The sequence below is a fragment of the Triplophysa dalaica genome, chromosome 9 (assembly GCF_015846415.1).
Source record: "Triplophysa dalaica isolate WHDGS20190420 chromosome 9, ASM1584641v1, whole genome shotgun sequence".
Classification (NCBI taxonomy): domain Eukaryota; kingdom Metazoa; phylum Chordata; class Actinopteri; order Cypriniformes; family Nemacheilidae; genus Triplophysa; species Triplophysa dalaica.
This window is the reverse complement of record NC_079550.1, coordinates 23507701-23530397: the sequence shown is the minus strand read 5'-3', so window position 1 is coordinate 23530397 and position 22697 is coordinate 23507701. Positions and strand designations below refer to the sequence as shown.

The 22697-nt window shown below is 41.0% G+C and overlaps 2 protein-coding genes across 3 annotated transcripts in view; both read right to left on the bottom strand.

The window, feature by feature from the left end:
* LOC130428423 (golgin subfamily A member 6-like protein 25) lies at positions 1–12793 on the bottom strand. 2 transcript variants are annotated; one of them, XM_056756442.1, is made up of 6 exons: positions 12550–12793; positions 11994–12022; positions 3417–3498; positions 3247–3315; positions 2718–3151; positions 1–2623 (listed from the first exon to the last, which is right to left on the bottom strand). In XM_056756442.1, the coding sequence occupies exons 1-6, from the start codon at positions 12599–12601 to the stop codon at positions 2555–2557; spliced, it is 735 nt and encodes a 244-aa protein (XP_056612420.1). In that variant the 5' UTR covers positions 12602–12793; the 3' UTR covers positions 1–2554. The 2 variants fall into 2 exon arrangements, with proteins under 2 accessions (XP_056612420.1, XP_056612421.1); XM_056756443.1 differs by having other exon boundaries at positions 3417–3495.
* A 1484-nt stretch (positions 12794–14277) lies between these two features.
* LOC130429044 (protein Smaug homolog 2) overlaps positions 14278–22697 on the bottom strand; it is a 32997-nt gene continuing 24577 nt past the window's right edge. Inside the window, exons 7-12 of the mRNA XM_056757401.1 lie at positions 18490–18575; positions 18288–18400; positions 18006–18216; positions 17781–17907; positions 17042–17125; positions 14278–16962 (exon numbers count right to left, since the gene is read on the bottom strand). Coding sequence (XP_056613379.1) covers positions 16934–16962; positions 17042–17125; positions 17781–17907; positions 18006–18216; positions 18288–18400; positions 18490–18575 — 650 coding nt within the window. The 3' untranslated portion in view covers positions 14278–16933. The remainder of the gene's footprint in view (positions 16963–17041; positions 17126–17780; positions 17908–18005; positions 18217–18287; positions 18401–18489; positions 18576–22697) is intronic.

Sequence of the window (22697 nt, the reverse complement as noted above, 5' to 3'; positions counted from 1 at the left end):
TGTGTGTGTGTGTGTGTGTGTGTTCACACAGCAGCTTTTATTAAACACACAAACAGCATCATTATCATTTACTGTCTGCTCATCTATTGCTTACAGTCAAACGAAATATGAAGAGATTTCACAAAACTGTTATTGCTGAACCCGCGTTGTGTGATCATTGTTTGCTTATAGAAAAGTGCAACACAGAGAGAAGAACACAAGCGTTTCCTGTGCAAACAGTGATTGTTCTGTGCAGATTATTAAGTATTAATAATCAAACCCTGTTATATTCTGAGCATGACGTCAAAGGATTTGTGTTCTGATCTCAGATCAGTCTTAATGTGTTTTAACAGTTCACAGCCGAGCAGAGCACAATGTGTTTACAGTAACAGTCCAGAGCACAATAACACATGTAGTTATATACACGAGTACACTTATTATAACACTCACTGATGTGTTTCCTCACAATACAACCAATATTCAAATGAATGAAGCTATGAACGTTTAAACTGCGTGACGTCAGTAATGGGCGTGGCACGTGAGATACGTCCCGCGGACTGATTATCTCCCTGCGTTTCAATTCTCATACTTATACTTGCACTAATAGTAGGTAGTGTTATGTGTAGGGAATAGTATGTACTTTTGAGTGCATGGCAAAAGAGACTCCACACACTGGGACACACGAACAGGAAGCGGAAGTCGCCGTTGTTGCCTAGACAACATTGTGGCCAATAACTGTCACACACATCAAAATACAGCTCTCGTTCCATTAAAGTATTTATTAACTCATTATTATCGTGTGTAATGTTTCCTTTATACTTACATTTGTTCATTTAGAGATGCATCTAATTTATAGGGCTGTCAAACGGTTTTTGTTTACATAGTATATGTCTGTGTACTGTGCATATTCATTTTGTATTTATAAACACACAAACATTAACATACATGTATATATTTATGTATTTATTTACATTTACCAATAATTGAAATTAAAAATAAACGTTTATAAAAATGTATTGTACATATTTTTTGAATATATGAATGTATATGTATGTGTTTATTAATTCAAAATACTACACAGACATATAATATGTAAGCACAAACTTTTGTTCAGAAAGCGATTCATTGGATTGTAACGGGGAATGTGTGGCTGCGTCAGAAATGGCATACTGAGACAGTACGTACTGAATTTGAATAAGTATCTTCCTTTGGCCTTCAAAACAGTACGTTCTATATAGTATGAATGGGAGTAATATGAATATTGTATACGGACATACTGTGTGTGACCCGTATGCATTTATGCTCTTTGACATGACGTATTTACAACATCCTACACGTGAGTGTTGATAAAAACAACATTTAGTCACGAGAAATTAATTTATTGCCACTTACATTAAAATCGGACGTCCCCCTTAAAGTTTTCCACTATATTTATTTGATTTACTTTTGAAATATTGACAGAAGTAGTAGACCATTCGGGTATTTCTCGCCTACTGTTTTGTGCATACTGAGGTTTCGGACATACTATTTGTGATCATACTCATTTTCACCTACTATATAGTATAGAAGTAGGCCATTTCGGACGCAGCCTTTGTGTGTGTGTGAAACTGAAGAATGTGTTTCTAGTTTGAACAGTTTTTGTTATTTTAGTCAGTCATATTTTTAATTGGCGGTTTCTCTGACATTTTTTTTCGTAACTACTGTTTTTCTTCTTTGTGTTTTATTGATATTGATATTGATATTAGCTGTTGTCTTCTCTGTGACTTCTGATGTACGGTGGCCTTGGGTGGTTGTAAGGCACCTTAAACAAAATCTATTATTGTTGTTGTTTTTTCTGGACATGTGCACCAGTAATGTATTTTTATAAAAGCGACATAAATATCTTCATTCGACTAAGGACTACACTTAAAAAAGTAGTTTCTTGCTTAGTATTTTTGTCTTGCTTTCCAATACAAATGTCAAAAAGAATCAAGATGCATTTCCTTGATGTGCAAAATGACCTTTAATGTTTTTAGTCAAAACATTTTCTTTTTCTTCACAAATTCCCTAAATTTGACAAAAAACTGACTTGTTTTCTTAGGTAATCTTGGTCACCTAAGAAAAAAAAAGAAATTTCACAGAATTTGTGCTTAAAACGAGCAAAAAAAAAATCTGCCAATGGGGTAAGAAAAATAATATGGAATTTAGAGACTAAGAAAAATGTAAACCTTAATTTAACATTCCTTTTTTTACCCCATTGGCAGATTTTTTGCTTCTTTTTAGTCATTTTGCTCATCAAGAAACTGCATCTTGATTCAATTTGTTTGAGACATTTGTAATGGGAAACAAGACAAAAATACTAAATAAGATAAGTCCTGTATTAAACCGTGTCTGTAAAACAGAGACTTAATATCCTAATTTTACTGTTCGTGAATCCGCCTCTAAATGTTTTGACAGTAATAGCGTCTTACATCTAAGACAAAAAGAATGGTATTTGACAAACGTTAAGTTGACGTGATGATCATGACCGTGTGTGTGTCTGTGTGGATGAGTTTGCTATGCACACAGATGCAAGTATACACGTGTGTGTGTGCATTTAACCCCTGTGAAGTTGACGAAGCTCTGCTGCCACCTTTCTCAATTCAGCTTCAATCTCCAGCAGCTCCTGATCAAACACACACGTGAAGAAAACACATCCGTCATGACACGCATTAAATCTTTAACTGCGGTGTTATTCTGTAGGAATCATCTCAACCGACCTCATCCTCATCTTCATCCGTCTGTCTGTCTCTCTCTCGCTCGAACTGTCGCGTGGCTTCATCGCTGGCATTTTCCATCTCTCTCTTCTGTTGTGTCTGATTCGTGGCCTGACTCATCTTCTTCAGCAGCTCCTGCAGTTCCTCCTTCTTCTGATGTTTCTCCTGCTCTCTGTTCCTGCTCTGTGTGTCGTTCTCCTCCTTCTCCTCCAGCAGCTTCAGCTCCTCCTTCACCTTCTGTACCTCCGTCATCAGCTCCTCCGTCTCCATCTTTTCTTCTCCTTCATCCTGCGTTCTGTCGCTCGTCTCCAGCAGCTCCTCCAGATCTCTCTCGTTCTGCTCCTTCTTTATCACGCGCTCATCTTCCTCTCCGTCAGTGTCCTTCTGTTCAAACCCGTCGTCTACGTCACGGCCATAATCTCTCTCTCTCTCGCTTTCTGGATCATAATGAACACGTGTGTTAGACCTGACCTGAACACACATCAGTGTGTGTGCGCTCACCTGTGTGTGTGTGTGTGTGTGTGTTACTGACCGTGTTCTGCTAGTTCCTGTAATTCTCTCAGAAGACCCTCGTGTCTCTCTTTAGCGTTCAGAACATCATCTGAGGACACATGACATCATCAGGACATTTTCAATCGTGAACACAATCCTGAATCAGTCTGAGGAATGGTTAGAGTTAGAATGACCTCAGGATGACCTCACCTGTCTCCTGTACATCACACCCTGTGTGCGCTCTGCTCGTCTGAGTAGTGACATCATGAGGACCACATTCACCTGCAGCCTGCTATACACACACACACAAACACGTGCACGCACGCACACACGCATTCACACACACACACACACACACACACACGTAGACAGTTAGTTGACCGAGCTTGGAAAGCATCAGTACTATTATCAGTGTTGGGAGTAACGCGTTACAAAAGTAACGAGATTACAGTAGTACATTAGTGTAACAAATCTCAATAAAATGGAAGGAAGGAGGCAAAAACAAACATTTAAACATTTAATAAAGTAATATAACAGCCGGCGGCCCCTCACGGACGACCGCCGGCGAACAAAACATAATATAAATACAAACATAACATAAGTTCTGGCCCGGTCCTCTCTCCTCGACGGTCCGGTCGCTCGTTCCTTTTATGCTCCCATCTCCTACGTGATTCGAGCCCGGTGTGCGCACAGCTGGCGCTAATTCACAATTACTCACCGGACTCGAACCACGGTCTCGCCCCGCTTCTCTACTACATACCCCCATCACCCCTCACAGGCCGGGGGGTACCCCCGCGACTGTGCAAGCTCCCTCCCCCTCCTTCGGGGGGGGTGGGGTGGGGGGTATGCAGCGACGAGACGAGACAACGGAGACGGGAGCCCTCGGAGCGACCGGAGAGAGGGAGGGGAGAGAGGAAAAAAAAATCTGGTTCCCCGACATGCTGCCGCTCGTTCCTCAACCAGCCGGAGTACTCTCCTTCGCGGTGCCTTGCGGTGGCCCTGGGGCTTCGGTGGACGGCTCGACCGTCCGCCCCCTGGCGGCCGGCGGTGGCTCCTCCTTTATCCGGGAGTCGGGGCGGGTTCCCCGTCCCCTGTTCCTCCCCCTTGGGCGGACGGACGCAGGCTCCGGCCTCTGGCAGGCGGTGGCTCACCCGGCACTTCCGCCCCCTGCTCCTCCCCCTCTGGGGACGGACACAGGCTCCGGCCTCTGGCGGACGGCGGCAACCCCCCCGCTCCCACTTGGACGAAAGCCACCCCACCTCGACCCAGGGGCGCGGCAGCAAAGGTCGCCGTTCCACCGAAGTTTTGACGGTGGCCGCACTGTGCACTTCCGTTTCCCCAGAGCCACCGCTTCGGGCAGCCACTGGCGGACGCCTTTCGTCCGCGCTGCCCGAACTCTCCGGCACCGCGAGGCCACTCGGCGGCGAGGACTCTCCGACAGCATGTCTCTCCTTCCTCCCGGGTTTCGGCACCAATGTAACAAATCTCAATAAAATGGAAGGAAGGAGGCGGGAACCGGCAAACATTTAAACATTTAATAAAGTAATATAACAGCCGGCGGCCCCTCACGGACGACCGCCGGCGAACAAAACATAATATAAATACAAACATAACATAAGTTCGGGCCCGGTCCTCTCTCCTCGACGGTCCGGTCGCTCGTTCCTTTTATGCTCCCATCTCCTACGTGATTCGAGCCCGGTGTGCGCACAGCTGGCGCTAATTCACAATTACTCACCGGACTCGAACCACGGTCTCGCCCCGCTTCTCTACTACAATTAGTTTTTGCTGTAAAATGATTCCCGTCACAATCTCAGTAACGTGCATTAAAACATCGTATTTCCCCCCTGAATTTCTTTAAATAATTTACTAACACATTCCATCCCCAGAAAAAACTAATCTGTGATTAAAATATTATGATTGTAATATTATTTCCTGTGACTGAAATCCGATGGTTGTATTTAATGCAACAGATTCTATAAGAATGCAGCGAAAACGAAAGTAAATCAAGAGGTTCATCAGGCTACAGGTGTTATTCTAGTGGGCTCCACCTCCAACATTATTCAACAGATGATCGTTTGTTTGTCTACTTTTGCGATTCTGACAGCGATTGTAAGTTAAATTCTGGCATCTGAGGCTCCGACATTGGGCGCTCGACAGCATGCTGATGCACATTTTGTTTGCCTTGATACGGAATGACCGCCTAAGTGTTGTCCTAATACTTAGTAATTGTTTAATTATTAAGATGTTTTATTATTGTGGTAGTCAAGGGACTTCTCCTGATACAGACATTGACACTCGAATCCTAAAGTTTAGTTTTAGCCATTGTAGACAGACATTAGGGGTGCGCGGATCGATCCTGAAATACCGATACTTACGGTGCTTAGGTTGTATCGAAAACGATCGATCCTAACATGAAAACATCGATACTAATGTGTTTTTACTACAGATTTTATTTATTTACTAATGTAGCTACTAATTTAATAATAAAGAAGAACTATTTATTTCCCATACACCTATACGCTATCACGTGACTCAGCAGCTGCAGCCATCGTGTGGAGATTTTTCACCTCTGTGAATAAAACACGGCGAACTGCGATGTATGACAGTGGGCCTATGGGGATAAAATCCAAAGATTAAAAGTACTTTATTATTTAAACACTTTATTTATTTTGTTTCTCAAACAATTGTGGAACTTTGTTTAGAAATTCACTTAAAAAAGTGAAATGAAAGGGAAACATGTTAATTTGTTATATTATTGTGCCTAAACATAACACTGAACAAAAACGGAAAAGCAGTTTTAAAAGCTTTGTTCTTCAGTAATTTTTTTGTGCACTTTGTTTTTTTTAAAGCTAGACAAGTAATTCTGGGATAGGGAGAAACTGTTTTGTTTTATATCGGTTTTCTGTTCTGTTAATCCGTTATTGTTACTATTTTACAGTAATAATTTGGTGTAAAGTTCATGCTTGCAAATTCTTTTACAGGAATAAATTACTAAATAAATATATTTATTTGGTTTATACGATGCCGTGTGTTTTAACATCTACATGATTAATTAGCCTATAGGCACATTAAGAGCACAAATCACAAAATATTTTAGTGGTCATTGAAAATGTATTCAGATTTAGCAAATTAATGATGCATTCCTCTGATAAATTATGACATTTCATCCACAGGAAAGTAAATGCTTCTAAAAGTATTGGTTTTGGTATCGATATCGGCGATACTGGTACTGCATTTACTTGGTATCGGATCGATACAAAATCGCCCACCGCTAACAGACATGCGGTTCTGGCCTACTAGTGATGGGTCGTTCGTGAACGATTCGAATCTTAAATGTGACTCGGGAAGAACGAGTCGTCATGGAACGTGATTCGTTCAGTCGCGCATGCGCATTGCGCAACATGCTCCGGACGTTTAACAAATGCAATCAGAGCCGGAAAGAGAATTGATTAGTTCACCTCTTGAGTCTTCGGGTTCGAGTCGTTCGGTCTTTTGTAATGTGACATGACAGCTTTGGACACATAAATTAGCTAATTTACAACCTTCATAAGAAACGGGTGCATAGCCTAGCCCTAGTGTTTGTTAATTGATAGACAAAGACAGTGAAATGATAAATTAATCAAGATAAGAGGTGAGGTGAGCTAATCATAGACGAAATACCAAAGTAAACAAGTAATTAATCTTTTCTGTTTATTATAGCATTATAGTTTTGTATTGGTTTTAATGAGATCAACCTTTTTTCTACGAGAAATCGCTTTGCCGCCCTCTGCGAGACGAAATCCAACGCTGTGGTCATCGGAGACTCAATCGTCCGGAACGTACGCGCCTCCTTCAATGAAGGTAAGGTGCGCACTCACTGTTTTCCTGGCGCCCGTGTTCTCGATGTGTCTGCGCAGGTAACTGCGATTCTGAAGGAGGATGCAAGAGTAGGAGCCGTAGTTCTGCACGCGGGGGTGAATGATGTGAGAATGCGGCAGTCGGAGATCCTGAAGAGGGACTTCAGGAGTCTGGTCGATACTGTTCGCAACGCATCGCCCACGGCGAGGATCATCGTATCAGGGCCGCTTCCAACTTACCGACGAGGGAACGAAAAGTTCAGTAGACTATTTACGCTTAATAATTGGTTAATGTCATGGTGTATTGAACAGAAGCTGCTCTTTGTAAATAATTTTGATCTGTTCTGGGAGCGACCAAGGCTTTTCCGCCCCGACGGGCTGCACCCCAGCAGCATTGGAGCGGAAATTCTGTCTGACAACATCTCAAAGACGTTACGCACCATTTGACTAGTAAGTACAAATTTTAACTACAGTCTGTGTTCTTCTCACCCAACTGTTAAGAATGTTACTGCTTTCAAATGCATAGAGACTGTGTCTGTCCCCCGAATAATACAACCAAATAATAATTTATTTAAAAGTCAGAGAAAAAATCTTATCATGATTAAACCAAAAGACAATATATTTAATGAGCAAAACCAACGCCTAAAGTTTGGGCTACTTAATATTAGATCACTAAATTCAAAGGCAGTTATTGTAAATGAAATGATCACAGACAACAGTTTTGATATACTTTGCCTCACTGAAACCTGGCTTAAGCCAAATGATTATTTTGGTCTAAATGAGTCTACTCCTCCAAGCTACGGTTATATTCATGAGCCACGTCCGGTTGGTCGAGGTGGTGGTGTCGCAACAATATTTAGAGACTTTCTTACCGTTACTCTGAGAACAATGCATACATTTAAATCATTTGAAATGCTTGCGTTGAACATAACAGTTCCAAACAAAAGTAAAAAATCATTGGTCTCTCTTACATTGGTTACTGTGTATAGACCCCCTGGGCCTTACACTAATTTTCTGATAGAGTTCGCAGACTTCTTATCGGATCTATTGGTTAACGTCGATAAAGTACTGATTGTTGGAGATTTTAATATCCACGTAGACAGTGCTAACGATCCATTAGCTGTGGCGTTTAAAGAACTACTAGACTCTTGTGGTGTAACACAATACATCAATAGACCTACTCATCGCCTTAATCATACCCTAGACTTGATTATATCTCACGGAGCCGATCTAACCAATATCGATATTATACCTCAAAGCGACGATGTTTCCGATCACCATCTTATAATATGTACACTGCGCACTGCAGAAATCAGTTGTATATCTCGTTATCGACAAGGTAGAACAATCACCTCAACTACTAAAGATAGTTTCGTAAAGAACTTGCCAGATCTGACTTCTCTAATTACCTTTCCAACGAATATAAAATTGCTCGATGACATGACCAGCAACATGGGCACTATTTTCTCTAATACATTAGAAGCGGTCGCACCTATGAAGTCAAAAAGGATAAATGAAAAGAACATAGCACCATGGTATGATAACACCACTCGCGCCCTAAAAAGAGAAACGCGTAAACTGGAGCGAAAATGGAAACAAACCCAATTAGAGGTCTTTAAAATTGCATGGAAAGAGAGTGCAAGCTGTTACAAAAAGGCACTAAAAGCAGCAAAAGCCGAGCACTTCCGTAACCTCATAGAAAATAACAAAAACAATCCAAGGTTTTTATTTAGTACAATTGCTAAATTAACAAACAAACAGACTCCACCTGACCTGGGTATTCCGCCGCACCTTGGTAGCAATGAATTCATGAAATTTTTTACAGAGAAAATCGAAATAATACGAGACAACATAGCTAAAACCAAACCTCCAAGTTTGTCGGAAGAATTAGTTTCAACCGTCAGACAAAAAGAAAAGCTAGAGTGTTTTTCTCCTATAAATCAGGAAGATTTAATTAAAATTATTGCAACATCCAAACCGACGACATGCTTATTAGACCCCATTCCGACTACTTTATTAAAAGAGTTACTACCTGCTGTAATTGAGCCCATTTGTAACATAATCAACTCGTCTATTAATCTAGGACATGTCCCAGGACCCTTTAAACTGGCTGTAATTAAGCCTCTTATCAAAAAACCAAATTTAGACCCAAATGAACTTGGAAGCTATAGACCGATTTCAAATCTCCCGTACTTGTCTAAAATACTAGAAAAAGTAGTGTCAACTCAACTGTGTACCTTCCTACAAAATAATGACATGCACGAAAAGTTTCAGTCTGGCTTTAGACCGCATCACAGCACTGAAACTGCGCTCGTTAGAATTACAAATGACCTTCTTATTGCTTCAGATAAAGGAAACATCTCACTCTTAGTCCTGCTTGACCTTAGTGCTGCTTTCGATACTGTAGACCATAAAATACTACTAGATCGTTTACACCATTATATCGGTATTCAGGGACAGGCACTGCAATGGTTCAGATCTTACTTAACAGACCGATATCAATACGTCCATTTAAATGGGAAATCGTCAAATCTTACGCAAGTCAATTATGGATTACCACAGGGATCGGTTTTAGGACCCTTGCTTTTCTCCATATACATGCTGCCCCTCGGCAACATTATTAGAAAACATGGAATTAGCTTCCACTGTTATGCAGATGATACTCAGCTATATATCTCATCAAGACCAGATGATTCCTTTAAGCTATCCAAACTGGCAGAGTGCATCGAGGACATAAAACATTGGATGACTAGTAATTTCCTCCTTTTAAACTCTAGCAAAACAGAAATATTACTTATAGCACCAAAATTAAGTAAACCGAATATCTCCGATTACAGCCTGCAAATTGAAAGCTGCACTGTTACTCCAACAAATACAGTTAAAGACCTAGGCGTTATATTAGACGGCAACCTGTCATTTAAAAATCACATCTCAAATATCACAAAAACAGCCTTCTTCCACCTTAGAAATGTTGCCAAATTACGAAATAGTTTATGTGTTGCAGACGCAGAAAAGCTTATTCATGCATTTGTGACCTCACGGCTTGACTATTGTAATGCTCTACTTAGTGGTTGTCCTGTATCATCGATAAACAAACTACAGTTAGTTCAGAATGCAGCTGCCAGAGTTCTTACTAGGTCAAGAAAATACGATCACATAACCCCAGTTTTATCATCGCTTCACTGGCTACCCATTAAGTATCGCATTGATTTTAAAATTATTTTAATTACTTACAAAGCCCTGAACGGTTTAGCACCTACTTACTTAACCGAGCTTTTATCACGTTACAACCCATCACGCTCGCTGAGATCTCAAAACTTAGGACTTTTGACAATACCTAGAATAACAAAATCCACCAAAGGTGGACGAGCTTTCTCATACGTAGCACCTAAACTCTGGAATAGCCTTCCTGATACTATTCGAGGGTCAGACACACTCTCCCAATTTAAATCTAGATTAAAGACACATCTTTTCAGCCAAGCTTTCACTTAATGCATAGTTAATGAACAGCAGCTACGCTAATTATTCTCTTTATTCTCTTTCCGCCTCTGCCTCGGGATGCCCATCCCGAGGTAGGAAGAAGTTCCACCATGTCCAGACGACCGACAGATGCCCATCCCGAGGTAGGAAGAAGTTCCACCATGTCCAGACGACCGACAGATGCCCATCCCCAATTTGAGATTACACCAGATACAGCTGCAGACTGACTGACCATCCCAGCTCCATCTAAGGCAATTCCACCAGCTGCCAAGAGAAATATGACCATCGGACCATCCCAGCTCAGACCACTACATCCCCAACCAAGAGCAAAGACGGACTATTTGTCTTATTAATGCTGAAGTTACAATATTTGGTATTAAATGCTAAACTAAAATCACATGTCACCAGTCTGAGTGCAGCTATGACACGTCAGAGGGGATCTGGCCCTCCCGGTTGAGCCTGGTTTCTCCCGAGGTTTTTTTCTCCATTAATCAATCATTGGAGTTTGGGTTCCTCGCCACAGCAGGGCAGTGTTGGCCTGCTCACCGGGAGACTGCATTCATTCATTTATTTATTTAGAAATTAGATGTTATTTATTAGAATGAACTTACTCGTTGTATAAATACCATGCACTGTGCTGTGTTTTAACTTTTCTGTTTTTCTTGTTTGCCCCTGTAAAGCTGCTTTGAAACAATACACATTGTGAAAAGCGCTATATAAATAAACTTGAATTGAATTGAATTGAACCTTTGCATAAGTAGTAGATTTGTTAGGAAAGTGACATGTAACATTTTAATTATACTTTGCTAAACTGAACGAAAGGAACGATATGACTCGAATAAAGATTCGTTCATTTTGCTGAACGAGACTCAAAGGTCCGAGTCAATAAAATGATCCGAACTTCCCATCACTATAGCCTACAGGTATTTGCCGATTGGTTGATGCGGTATTTGTCCCGCCCCTCCTGCGCTGTGATTGGATGGCCGAGCAAAAAGGGACATTGAAGAGCACAACCATTATGCATTAACACAGCGCCCTCCACTGGATCTAAAATCGGCAGCAAGAAAATATTTTTGAGCATTTTAGAATGCATATACACTGCTGAAAAGCGATAGAAACCATCACACAAATTCTGCTGGATTTAATGGTTACGAAGGGAATCGTATTGGTTATGATGGAAACAAAAGACCATTAAATCACAATCAATTAATGTCCAAAACACACGACAAAAAGGTATTTAATGAAATACAATGTGGTGTTTGTTTTTAGAAGGGAAGTCATACTTTCGTGGTTATTTTGAGTAAAGTAACTCAAAAGTATCGCAATTCAAAGATAGTAATATTGTAAAGTAATTAATTACTTTTAAATGACAGTAACTAAGTCATGATTCTTTTATTACATTTTGGATGTAACTTGCCCAACACTGACTATAATAAACAGTGAGAGAGAATGACAATAAAACGTCTCTGACCTTCACATCCACCAGAGGGAGACATCTCACTAAAGAGAAGAACACACACACATCTTCATAAGATCTCGTGTCATTTACATCACAAACTTTCATCAAATCCTCTCACTGATTCTTTAGATAAATATGCATTTTTTCAGCGGAATGGTTTGGAGAGAAGCATCACTTCCGCGAGATTCGGTGATTCTGCTGATGTCTGATGAAATCATCTCATGTGTTTGTGTTCCTGAATGATGCATTTAAACATGAAGTGTTCTCTCAGTTTGGCACAGAAGACTCGAGCGCGCGCTTCTTCCCCTGCGCGAGATTAACGCGTTAAACACACTCTTGACTTCACATCTCTCGAGAATAATAATAGAAATATTTCAGCTCACATCTATCCCGAATAAAAAACGACAGGCCTGATTCTTCTTCTGTTGAGTCTGTTACGCAACACAAACCTCAAACATCTACACAACTCTGAATGAATCTGTACACGAAACAAACTCGTGTTCACTCATATCTGCTTTAAATTCATATATGTCACACATATGTGCGTATCTATGAAGTATAGACTCACCTTCGGCGAGTAATACACACACCACCGTGCAGAAGACGAGTACGCGCATCATACACACATACAGACACGCACGCGCGTAGGAGAAGAGGTGTTAAAGACGATGATGATGATAGATATGATGATGAAGATTTGATCACGTGTGTCACAGGAGACTCAACCTGAAGGACATGATAAATCCTGCGCGTTCCCGAGCACTGCTAAATCCAGCGCCTGTCTGGGCGCGCACGGCGCTGTTGTTGAGATGTGGGCGTGCGCGCGCGCGCGCGCTTAAACCTACGCGACAGCGACCGATGCGACAAATATGGACACACACCAGTTACAACGAAGCGGTTTTATAGTATAAACTCGAATCAGCAGGTTCACATTTCTTTCATCCTCAAACTCAACTGAATGATTTCGATCGGTGATGCATGACTAAAACTAACGCGAACTTTACGACACAATTTAATATTTAAAAATAAAAATTTGGGTAAATTGGTCATTTTTGTTTTATTTTGTGAACTACTAACAACATTTCTCCCACATTTCAAATGAAATATTGCTTCACTTTGCAGAAAATAAAAACAGGAGGAAAATGTAAAATGACAGAAAAGATGCTGTTTGATTTGTGTGTCTTCAAATACCGCAAAGCAAAGAAGTTCAGATTCACTTTTTTGGCCTTTTATATAATATAGAAAGGAGAGTGAGACAGGAAATTATGGGACGAGAGAGAGGGAATCGGAAGGCGGGAAACGACCACGAGCCGAACTCGGGTCACCGGAAGTGCTGCAGCACAACCTGGCGCCGACTGGACTCTCTTTTAATAATAATATGAATGCATTTTATTTATAATGCGCTTAAATTTAAGCAATACAGCAGTCATATTTCTATGTGTATTTAATAAAATATCTAAATGTTTTTTTTTCTGGACATAATCACAGTTTTCAGCTGTCTTTCACACTGCTGTTGGATGACTTTATATCACTCCTGAGGTTTGAGTTAGTTAAAATTCAACAGACAATGGACTGAAATGAACACAACACATCTAGAAATGACGATTTGTAATGAAAATGTGGAATGTCTGTTTCTTCTTGCATTGTTTTCTATGGGTTTGTTACACTGTGTCAACAATATATTATATATGTAAATGATGATTAACAGATGTCATGTTATGCATCAATGTCATAAAAAATAAACTGCAAAAAATGTAATGTAACAATTCCTGGTGTCAAAATAAAAACATTTATGAGCAAACCGCTTTCCCTACGCCAAAAATGGTGACTGCCCTGCTATTATAACACCTTATTCAATGGTCTGTTTGAATCCTCGATTCTGATTGGATGGTGGGTGTGCATTAAAACCCTTTAAGGCACGGGTAGCTCAAGTTAATTTGATTACATTAAAAATAACTGTCATTTTCACCTGTTTGATCTAAAATTGCACTGTAAACATCAATAAAAGCTTTAACATGGCAAATTACCATGGTATAAGCAGGATAATTCACATCTAGCCATACATTAAAGGATTTACACCTGGGGTCGTGTGGTTCCAGGCCTCCACGTTGTGCATTAAAACCCTTAAATCCGCGGCTAGCTGTGGATTATCCCTTAAGTTTTTAATGTATTATAGCAAAAGAGACCAAAATGAAGATCAAGACAAGCACATACCCACCTAACACATGTTTATGACAGTAACATGGACACACGTCTCACACATTCACTCAATGTTCGGTGAAAGAAAACCCCAATAGCAAAACAGGAACAGTTTATTATTTCCATATAAGAAGCATGACAAAGATATTAGAAGAATTCAACCAAACAGAGCAACACACACAAGTCCCATCACTCCAGATGTCAGTAATAATCATAATCATAATAGCAGCTCATCCCAAGCGCTGTTCATCTGTGTCTGATCTGGAGCAGAGGGTCCTGCAGTCAGCCTTCACAAAGATTCACAGTCAGAGGTCTCCGTGGCTGACAGACAGAACGTGTAACAGCAGACATAAGTAGAAGACAATGCTGCCACCTTAAATCTCTCTCGTTTAAAGCTTCTTGACCGGTCACCCCATGAACACAGAGGAAGATTTTGACCATCCAAGGGTTCCTGACCCCGTCTCACTCTCTCACACTGAACAACATGATGAAGGTTGCAGCACCAGGCTGTTCTCACACACACTCACACACACACCAGTAAAACACACAAACACAGTGAGGTCCGATACAAGACTTGTGTGCGCTGGAGAATTTGGCCATGATTTCTCTCATCGGCATTTGATCTTTTAGCATACGTGACCGCTTTTCAATTTCAAACTGTTCTGAATATTCTCTTCATCGGCTGGGAATAAGTGTCATACCGAATTCATCTGCGGTCACGATGACAGAAACGTCCGTGAAGTTGCATAGCGAGATGATCCTGAGCGAACAGATGAGCACAACATCAGTGGAGAGCCTAACGTCCTGCTTAGATTTCACATCAAAAGCTTCGAGAAAACACCCAGACAGAACTCTCGGCATGGATCTGCTCTTTTATCCATTTGCCTTGTTACGCAGAATACAAAATAACTCCCTTGCTTAGTCATGTTGTCTTGTTTTGTAGTACAAATGTCTAAAAAACATTTGAAACAAGATGCGTTTTATTGATGATCAAACTGACTAAGAAAATAATTATTTTTAGTTCATTTGTATGTTTTAACTAAAAACAAGACTTGCTTTCTTAGGTCAGTTTGATGGAAAACGCATATTGCTTCAAAAATGTTTTTAGACAATTGTACTGGAAAACAAGACAAAAAGACCAAGTAAGAGTGTCCTTTTGTACAGCACTGTTACAATCGACAAGGTTTTTGGTAATTGTGACGTTATTGCGCCCCCTCTTCTAAAAAACCTTGTCATTTGTAACTGCGCTGCACAAAATGACTCTCTTACTTGGTCTTTTTGTCTTGTGTTCCAGAACAAATGTCAAAAAAGATTTGAAGTAAGATGCATTTTCTACAAATGACAAGTTTTTTTAGAAGAGGGGGAACAATAACGTCACAACACCAAAATCCTCATGAACCCAGATCTCGTCCTAAAGACCTTCCTCGTGCCGTATAAAGTTCAAGCAGTAAACTGTGAAGCAACACAAAATGAGTTTGAACAAAAACAAAGAAACTTTTTTCAGTCAATAAAGTTTTACTGGATATAGAGACGCTTCTCGATATCTGCGTGAGACGTAAAAAACAGGTAGACCTCGACCGCGCGCACACGCACACACACACACACACACACACACACACACACACGTCTGATGCTGCTGTGAGGTCCGATGGGTCTGTACCATTCCACAAGAACACAAACCCTCATGAATAGACACAGGGCTGTCACGCGAACAATCAAGACTAATTGTTTGCAAAATAAAAGTTTTTGTTCACATAAAATATATGTGTGTGTACTGTATATAATTATTATGAATATACAAATATGTACAATTAAGAAATATTTACACATGTATATACATTTTTATATTTATATATAATTTATATTGTATATAAACATGAATATTTAATATATACAAATATAAATTTTCTTAAAAAGATACATGGATGTGTGTGTATTTATATATACATAATTATTATATACAGTACACACACATATTAACAGTAAACAAAAACTTTTATTTTGCAATCGATTAGTCGCGATGAACCGCACAACAGCCCTCAAACATAGGTTTGCTGTTGACAAGCACCGTTGCAATTGATGGAAACTCTGAAGTGGCCTCTCGTGACAGGGAGATGATGAAATTTATGGAGTTCGGTCAGTCGGTCAGTCGTCCGTCGTCGTCCCTGTCAGTCATAGAGGAGCAAAGGTTTGAAGGGACGAGCGCAGCTCCATCTCTCTGAAACCACGGCTCCCACAATCCCCCACACAGACATTTGCGTATAAAAGTCATCTTCATAAAGACTCCTGTGATTTTTCCATTCCTGTGAATTTACAAAATGGCTGCGCAGCCGGAGTGACGCGCGGTAAACATGTCACGCATAAGTGCTAAGACGCCTCTTGTACCTCCACGTTATCACGGATAAATATACAGATGTAAGGGTGCAGACGTCCGTCCCAGACACACAGCAGCGACAGGTGAACACAGCAAGCGGATGTAAACGGCCATCGGTTCATACCACAGGCTACCGACCTCCTTACGGTTCACACGCCTCCGGCCAATCAGCTGCGAGCTTCGGTCTTTCCCGCCAATATAATAGTTCTTTTGTATTCCATTTATAATAAACTTAGTACAATAAAGTAGAAAAATATTAGAGCACATATACACAGTTAGTTTGGTGTGGTTTTGTAGTGACTGCTAACGCTGGCTCGCTGTTAGCGTGTGTGTCGGGCTACTGGGGCAGACGACTCGGTGGCGGCCTCGGGGTTTGTTTTCATATCGTTGATGTTCGGTCCATTCCATCTGCAAACAGAGACACAGACAGACCGTTGCAAATTGAGTGAGATATGACCGCAAATGAAAGAGCTGCGATTGGTCGTACCTCCTAAAGCGTGCTCCGTCATGCTGAGGCACAGAGACTCCAGAGTGGGGTTGATCTCCAAATCCGTTCCTGGCAATTGGCATTCTGGGAACAAACATAAGTTGGCAGAAATCAGAAATCAGACACTGAAACTTAAACCACATGCTAACATCTGACACTCTTACACTGACTCTCGACATAAAAAAGCCAAAGACAAAGTGCTTCTGCTAACGTAACAACACATACATGTTTGATGTGCTCCTGTCGTAAGCCAGTGTTCTCTTTTCGGTGTTGCCTTGTTTATGTGTGTGTGTGTGTTGTATTAAGCCGTGCACGCTTGGACTCATAGGTCAGACTAGCTCTCACATGGAGCTCTTAAAGGGGTCACAGAAAAGTAAGGTGTGCTCTGATTGGTCAGTTCACGAGTGTGTAGTGATTGGTGGAATATTCTAAGTGTGTGAGGGAAATGTGACGCCTCTGACCATATTTGGAACATCAGGTTCCTCTTAAACTGTACTGACAGGTACACCACCTTACTTGCATATACATTTGGGCGGTCTTAGTCAAATCAGACCACCAATGGATGTAGATTTGTGGGGGTGTGGTTACACCAGGTGTTTCATTCGCTTTTACATTGAATGCATCTTTTCTTCACACACTTTCATTTGTGTCATTTTACGTGTCTAATACATGCATGAGAAACTAATAACACGCCAAACACATGTAACTTTACCTTTGGGGGGCGAAAGTGTGTCAGTACCTTGCTGTTGAAACAGAAGCATGGTGTGTGGAGACGTGTGCACGGGCAGCGAGTGCGTCCTCTGAACAGAACTTCTGCTCTGGCTCGGCATGCTGTTACTGCCGCCTGGATTCCCAAACCACAAATTCTGAAACACAGTGACGTACTCTTGATGTTTGGTCAGGTAGTTCACCTCTCTTCTCCTCGCACTAGAGTCACTTCACCAGTATTGTGTGTTGTTCTGACCTGTCGTCCCTGTGCCGTGACGGCCGCAGGGCTGGTGAGCGAGTGTCGAGGTGAAGCTCCCGTCAGACCACCGGCAGTCATCAGTCCCATGCTCCGGGGGGCAGGAGCTCCTCCACGCGGGGGCATCTGGAACGGACGCTGTGCCCGCCGGCCCAAACCCGCGCTCACAGAACCAGCTGTGGGCAGAGAGTTGGAGCCGTACGCTGGCCACCTGCGCAAACACACACGTCAGAATCAAACACACGAGAGCGAGCGACAGGCTGTATGCAAGCGCACACACACCCTCTCCGGTACACTCCGCTGTCCATCACAGCTTTCCTTGGAAAGAGGCGGAGCAGCTTCAGGACCTGCTGTTTCCATGACAAAAGCCTCTTCTTCTGCGTCTCTGTAAATGCCTGATGAAGACACAATACAAACGAGAAAAAGATGAACACACACGGAGCATAGCGCACATCAGCGAGGTCGACTGTAAAATGCATCTCACCTCATGTGTCAGACACTTCTCAATGAGCTGCAGGTAACAGCTGATGTTCTCCTCATCCGGCCTGGAGACCAACAACTGAGTACACACTGCAACACAACACACAGAGAAAAACATGAACGTATTGGAGATGGTGGTCTAGTGGGTTAAACCACTGAACTGGTAATCAAAAGGTTGCTGGTTCAATCCCAGCAGCCACCACCAGTGTGTCCTTGAGCAAGACACTTTACTCCATGTTGCTCCAGGGGGATTGTCCCTGTAATAAGTGCACTGTAAGTCGCTTTGGATAAAAGCGTCTGCCAAATGACTAAATGTAAAGTGTAATGAACACACACACTGCAACACAACACACAGAGAAAAACATGAACACACACACTGCAACACAACACACAGAGAAAAACATGAAAACACACACTGCAACACAACACACAGAGAAAAACATGAACATACACACACACACTGCAACACAACACACAGAGAAAAACATGAACATACACACACACACTGCAACACAACACACAGAGATAAACATTAACACACATACTGCAACACAACACACAGAGAAAAACATGAACATACACACACACACTGCAACACAACACACAGAGAAAAACTTGAACATACACACACACACTGCAACACAACACACAGAGATAAACATTAACACACATACTGCAACACAACACACAGAGAAAAACATGAACATACACACACACACTGCAACACAACACACAGAGAAAAACTTGAACATACACACACACACTGCAACACAACACACAGAGATAAACATTAACACACATACTGCAACACAACACACAGAGAAAAACATGAACACACACACTGCAACACAACACACAGAGAAAAACATTAACACACATACTGCAACACAACACACAGAGAAAAACATGAACACACACACTGCAACACAACACACAGAGAAAAACATTAACACACATACTGCAACACAACACACAGAGAAAAACATGAACATACACACACACACTGCAACACAACACACAGAGATAAACATTAACACACATACTGCAACACAACACACAGAGAAAAACATGAACATACACACACACACTGCAACACAACACACAGAGAAAAACATGAACATACACACTGCAACACAACACACAGAGAAAAACATTAACACATACTGCAACACAACACACAGAGAAAAACATGAACATACACACACACACTGCAACACAACACACAGAGAAAAACATGAACACACACACTGCAACACAACACACAGAGAAAAACATGAACATACACACACACACTGCAACACAACACACAGAGATAAACATTAACACACATACTGCAACACAACACACAGAGAAAAACATGAACATACACACACACACTGCAACACAACACACAGAGAAAAACTTGAACATACACACACACACACTGCAACACAACACACAGAGATAAACATGAACACACACACTGCAACACAACACACAGAGAAAAACATGAAAACACACACTGCAACACAACACACAGAGAAAAACATGAACATACACACTGCAACACAACACACAGAGAAAAACATTAACACATACTGCAACACAACACACAGAGGAAAAACATGAACATACACACACACACTGCAACACAACACACAGAGAAAAACATGAACACACACACTGCAACACAACACACAGAGAAAAACATGAACATACACACACACACTGCAACACAACACACAGAGATAAACATTAACACACATACTGCAACACAACACACAGAGAAAAACATGAACATACACACACACACTGCAACACAACACACAGAGAAAAACTTGAACATACACACACACACACTGCAACACAACACACAGAGAAAAACATGAACACACACACTGCAACACAACACACAGAGAAAAACATGAAAACACACACTGCAACACAACACACAGAGAAAAACATGAACATACACACACACACTGCAACACAACACACAGAGAAAAACATGAACATACACACACACACTGCAACACAACACACAGAGATAAACATTAACACACATACTGCAACACAACACACAGAGAAAAACATGAACATACACACACACACTGCAACACAACACACAGAGAAAAACTTGAACATACACACACACACTGCAACACAACACACAGAGATAAACATTAACACACATACTGCAACACAACACACAGAGAAAAACATGAACATACACACACACACTGCAACACAACACACAGAGAAAAACTTGAACATACACACACACACTGCAACACAACACACAGAGATAAACATTAACACACATACTGCAACACAACACACAGAGAAAAACATGAACACACACACTGCAACACAACACACAGAGAAAAACATTAACACACATACTGCAACACAACACACAGAGAAAAACATGAACACACACACTGCAACACAACACACAGAGAAAAACATTAACACACATACTGCAACACAACACACAGAGAAAAACATGAACATACACACACACACTGCAACACAACACACAGAGATAAACATTAACACACATACTGCAACACAACACACAGAGAAAAACATGAACATACACACACACACTGCAACACAACACACAGAGAAAAACATGAACATACACACTGCAACACAACACACAGAGAAAAACATTAACACATACTGCAACACAACACACAGAGAAAAACATGAACATACACACACACACTGCAACACAACACACAGAGAAAAACATGAACACACACACTGCAACACAACACACAGAGAAAAACATGAACATACACACACACACTGCAACACAACACACAGAGATAAACATTAACACACATACTGCAACACAACACACAGAGAAAAACATGAACATACACACACACACTGCAACACAACACACAGAGAAAAACTTGAACATACACACACACACACTGCAACACAACACACAGAGATAAACATGAACACACACACTGCAACACAACACACAGAGAAAAACATGAACATACACACTGCAACACAACACACAGAGAAAAACATTAACACACATACTGCAACACAACACACAGAGAAAAACATGAACATACACACACACACTGCAACACAACACACAGAGAAAAACATGAACACACACACTGCAACACAACACACAGAGAAAAACATTAACACACATACTGCAACACAACACACAGAGAAAAACATGAACATACACACACACACTGCAACACAACACACAGAGATAAACATTAACACACATACTGCAACACAACACACAGAGAAAAACATGAACATACACACACACACTGCAACACAACACACAGAGATAAACATTAACACACATACTGCAACACAACACACAGAGAAAAACATGAACATACACACACACACACTGCAACACAACACACAGAGAAAAACTTGAACATACACACACACACACTGCAACACAACACACAGAGATAAACATTAACACACATACTGCAACACAACACACAGAGAAAAACATGAACATACACTCACACACTGCAACACAACACACAGAGATAAACATTAACACACATACTGCAACACAACACACAGAGAAAAACATGAACATACACACACATACTGCAACACAACACACAGAGAAAAACATGAACACACACACTGCAACACAACACACAGAGATAAACATTAACACACATACTGCAACACAACACACAGAGAAAAACATGAACATACACACACACACTGATCACAACACACAGAGATAAACATTAACACACATACTGCAACACAACACACAGAGAAAAACATGAACATACACACACACACTGCAACACAACACACAGAGATAAACATTAACACACATACTGCAACACAACACACAGAGATAAACATTAACACACATACTGCAACACAACACACAGAGAAAAACATGAACATACACACACACACTGCAACACAACACCCAGAGATAAACATTAACACACATACTGCAACACAACACACAGAGAAAAACATGAACATACACACACACACTGCAACACAACACACAGAGATAAACATACACACACACACTGCAACACAACACACAGAGATAAACATTAACATACATACTGCAACACAACACACAGAGAAAAACATGAACATACACACACACACTGCAACACAACACACAGAGAAAAACATTAACACACATACTGCAACACAACACACAGAGAAAAACATGAACATACACACACA

What these genes read in the sequence shown, in the direction of transcription:
- LOC130428423 (XM_056756442.1), bottom strand. Translation starts at nt 12,601, where the DNA reads ATGATGCGCGTACTCGTCTTCTGCACGGTGGTGTGTGTATTACTCGCC. An exon ending in GTGTGATGTACAGGAGACAG is followed by an intron (nt 3,316 to 3,416) that starts GTGAGGTCATCC and finishes ATGTGTCCTCAG; the next exon opens with ATGATGTTCTGAACGCTAAA. An exon ending in ACAGGAACTAGCAGAACACG is followed by an intron (nt 3,152 to 3,246) that starts GTCAGTAACACA and finishes ATTATGATCCAG; the next exon opens with AAAGCGAGAGAGAGAGAGAT.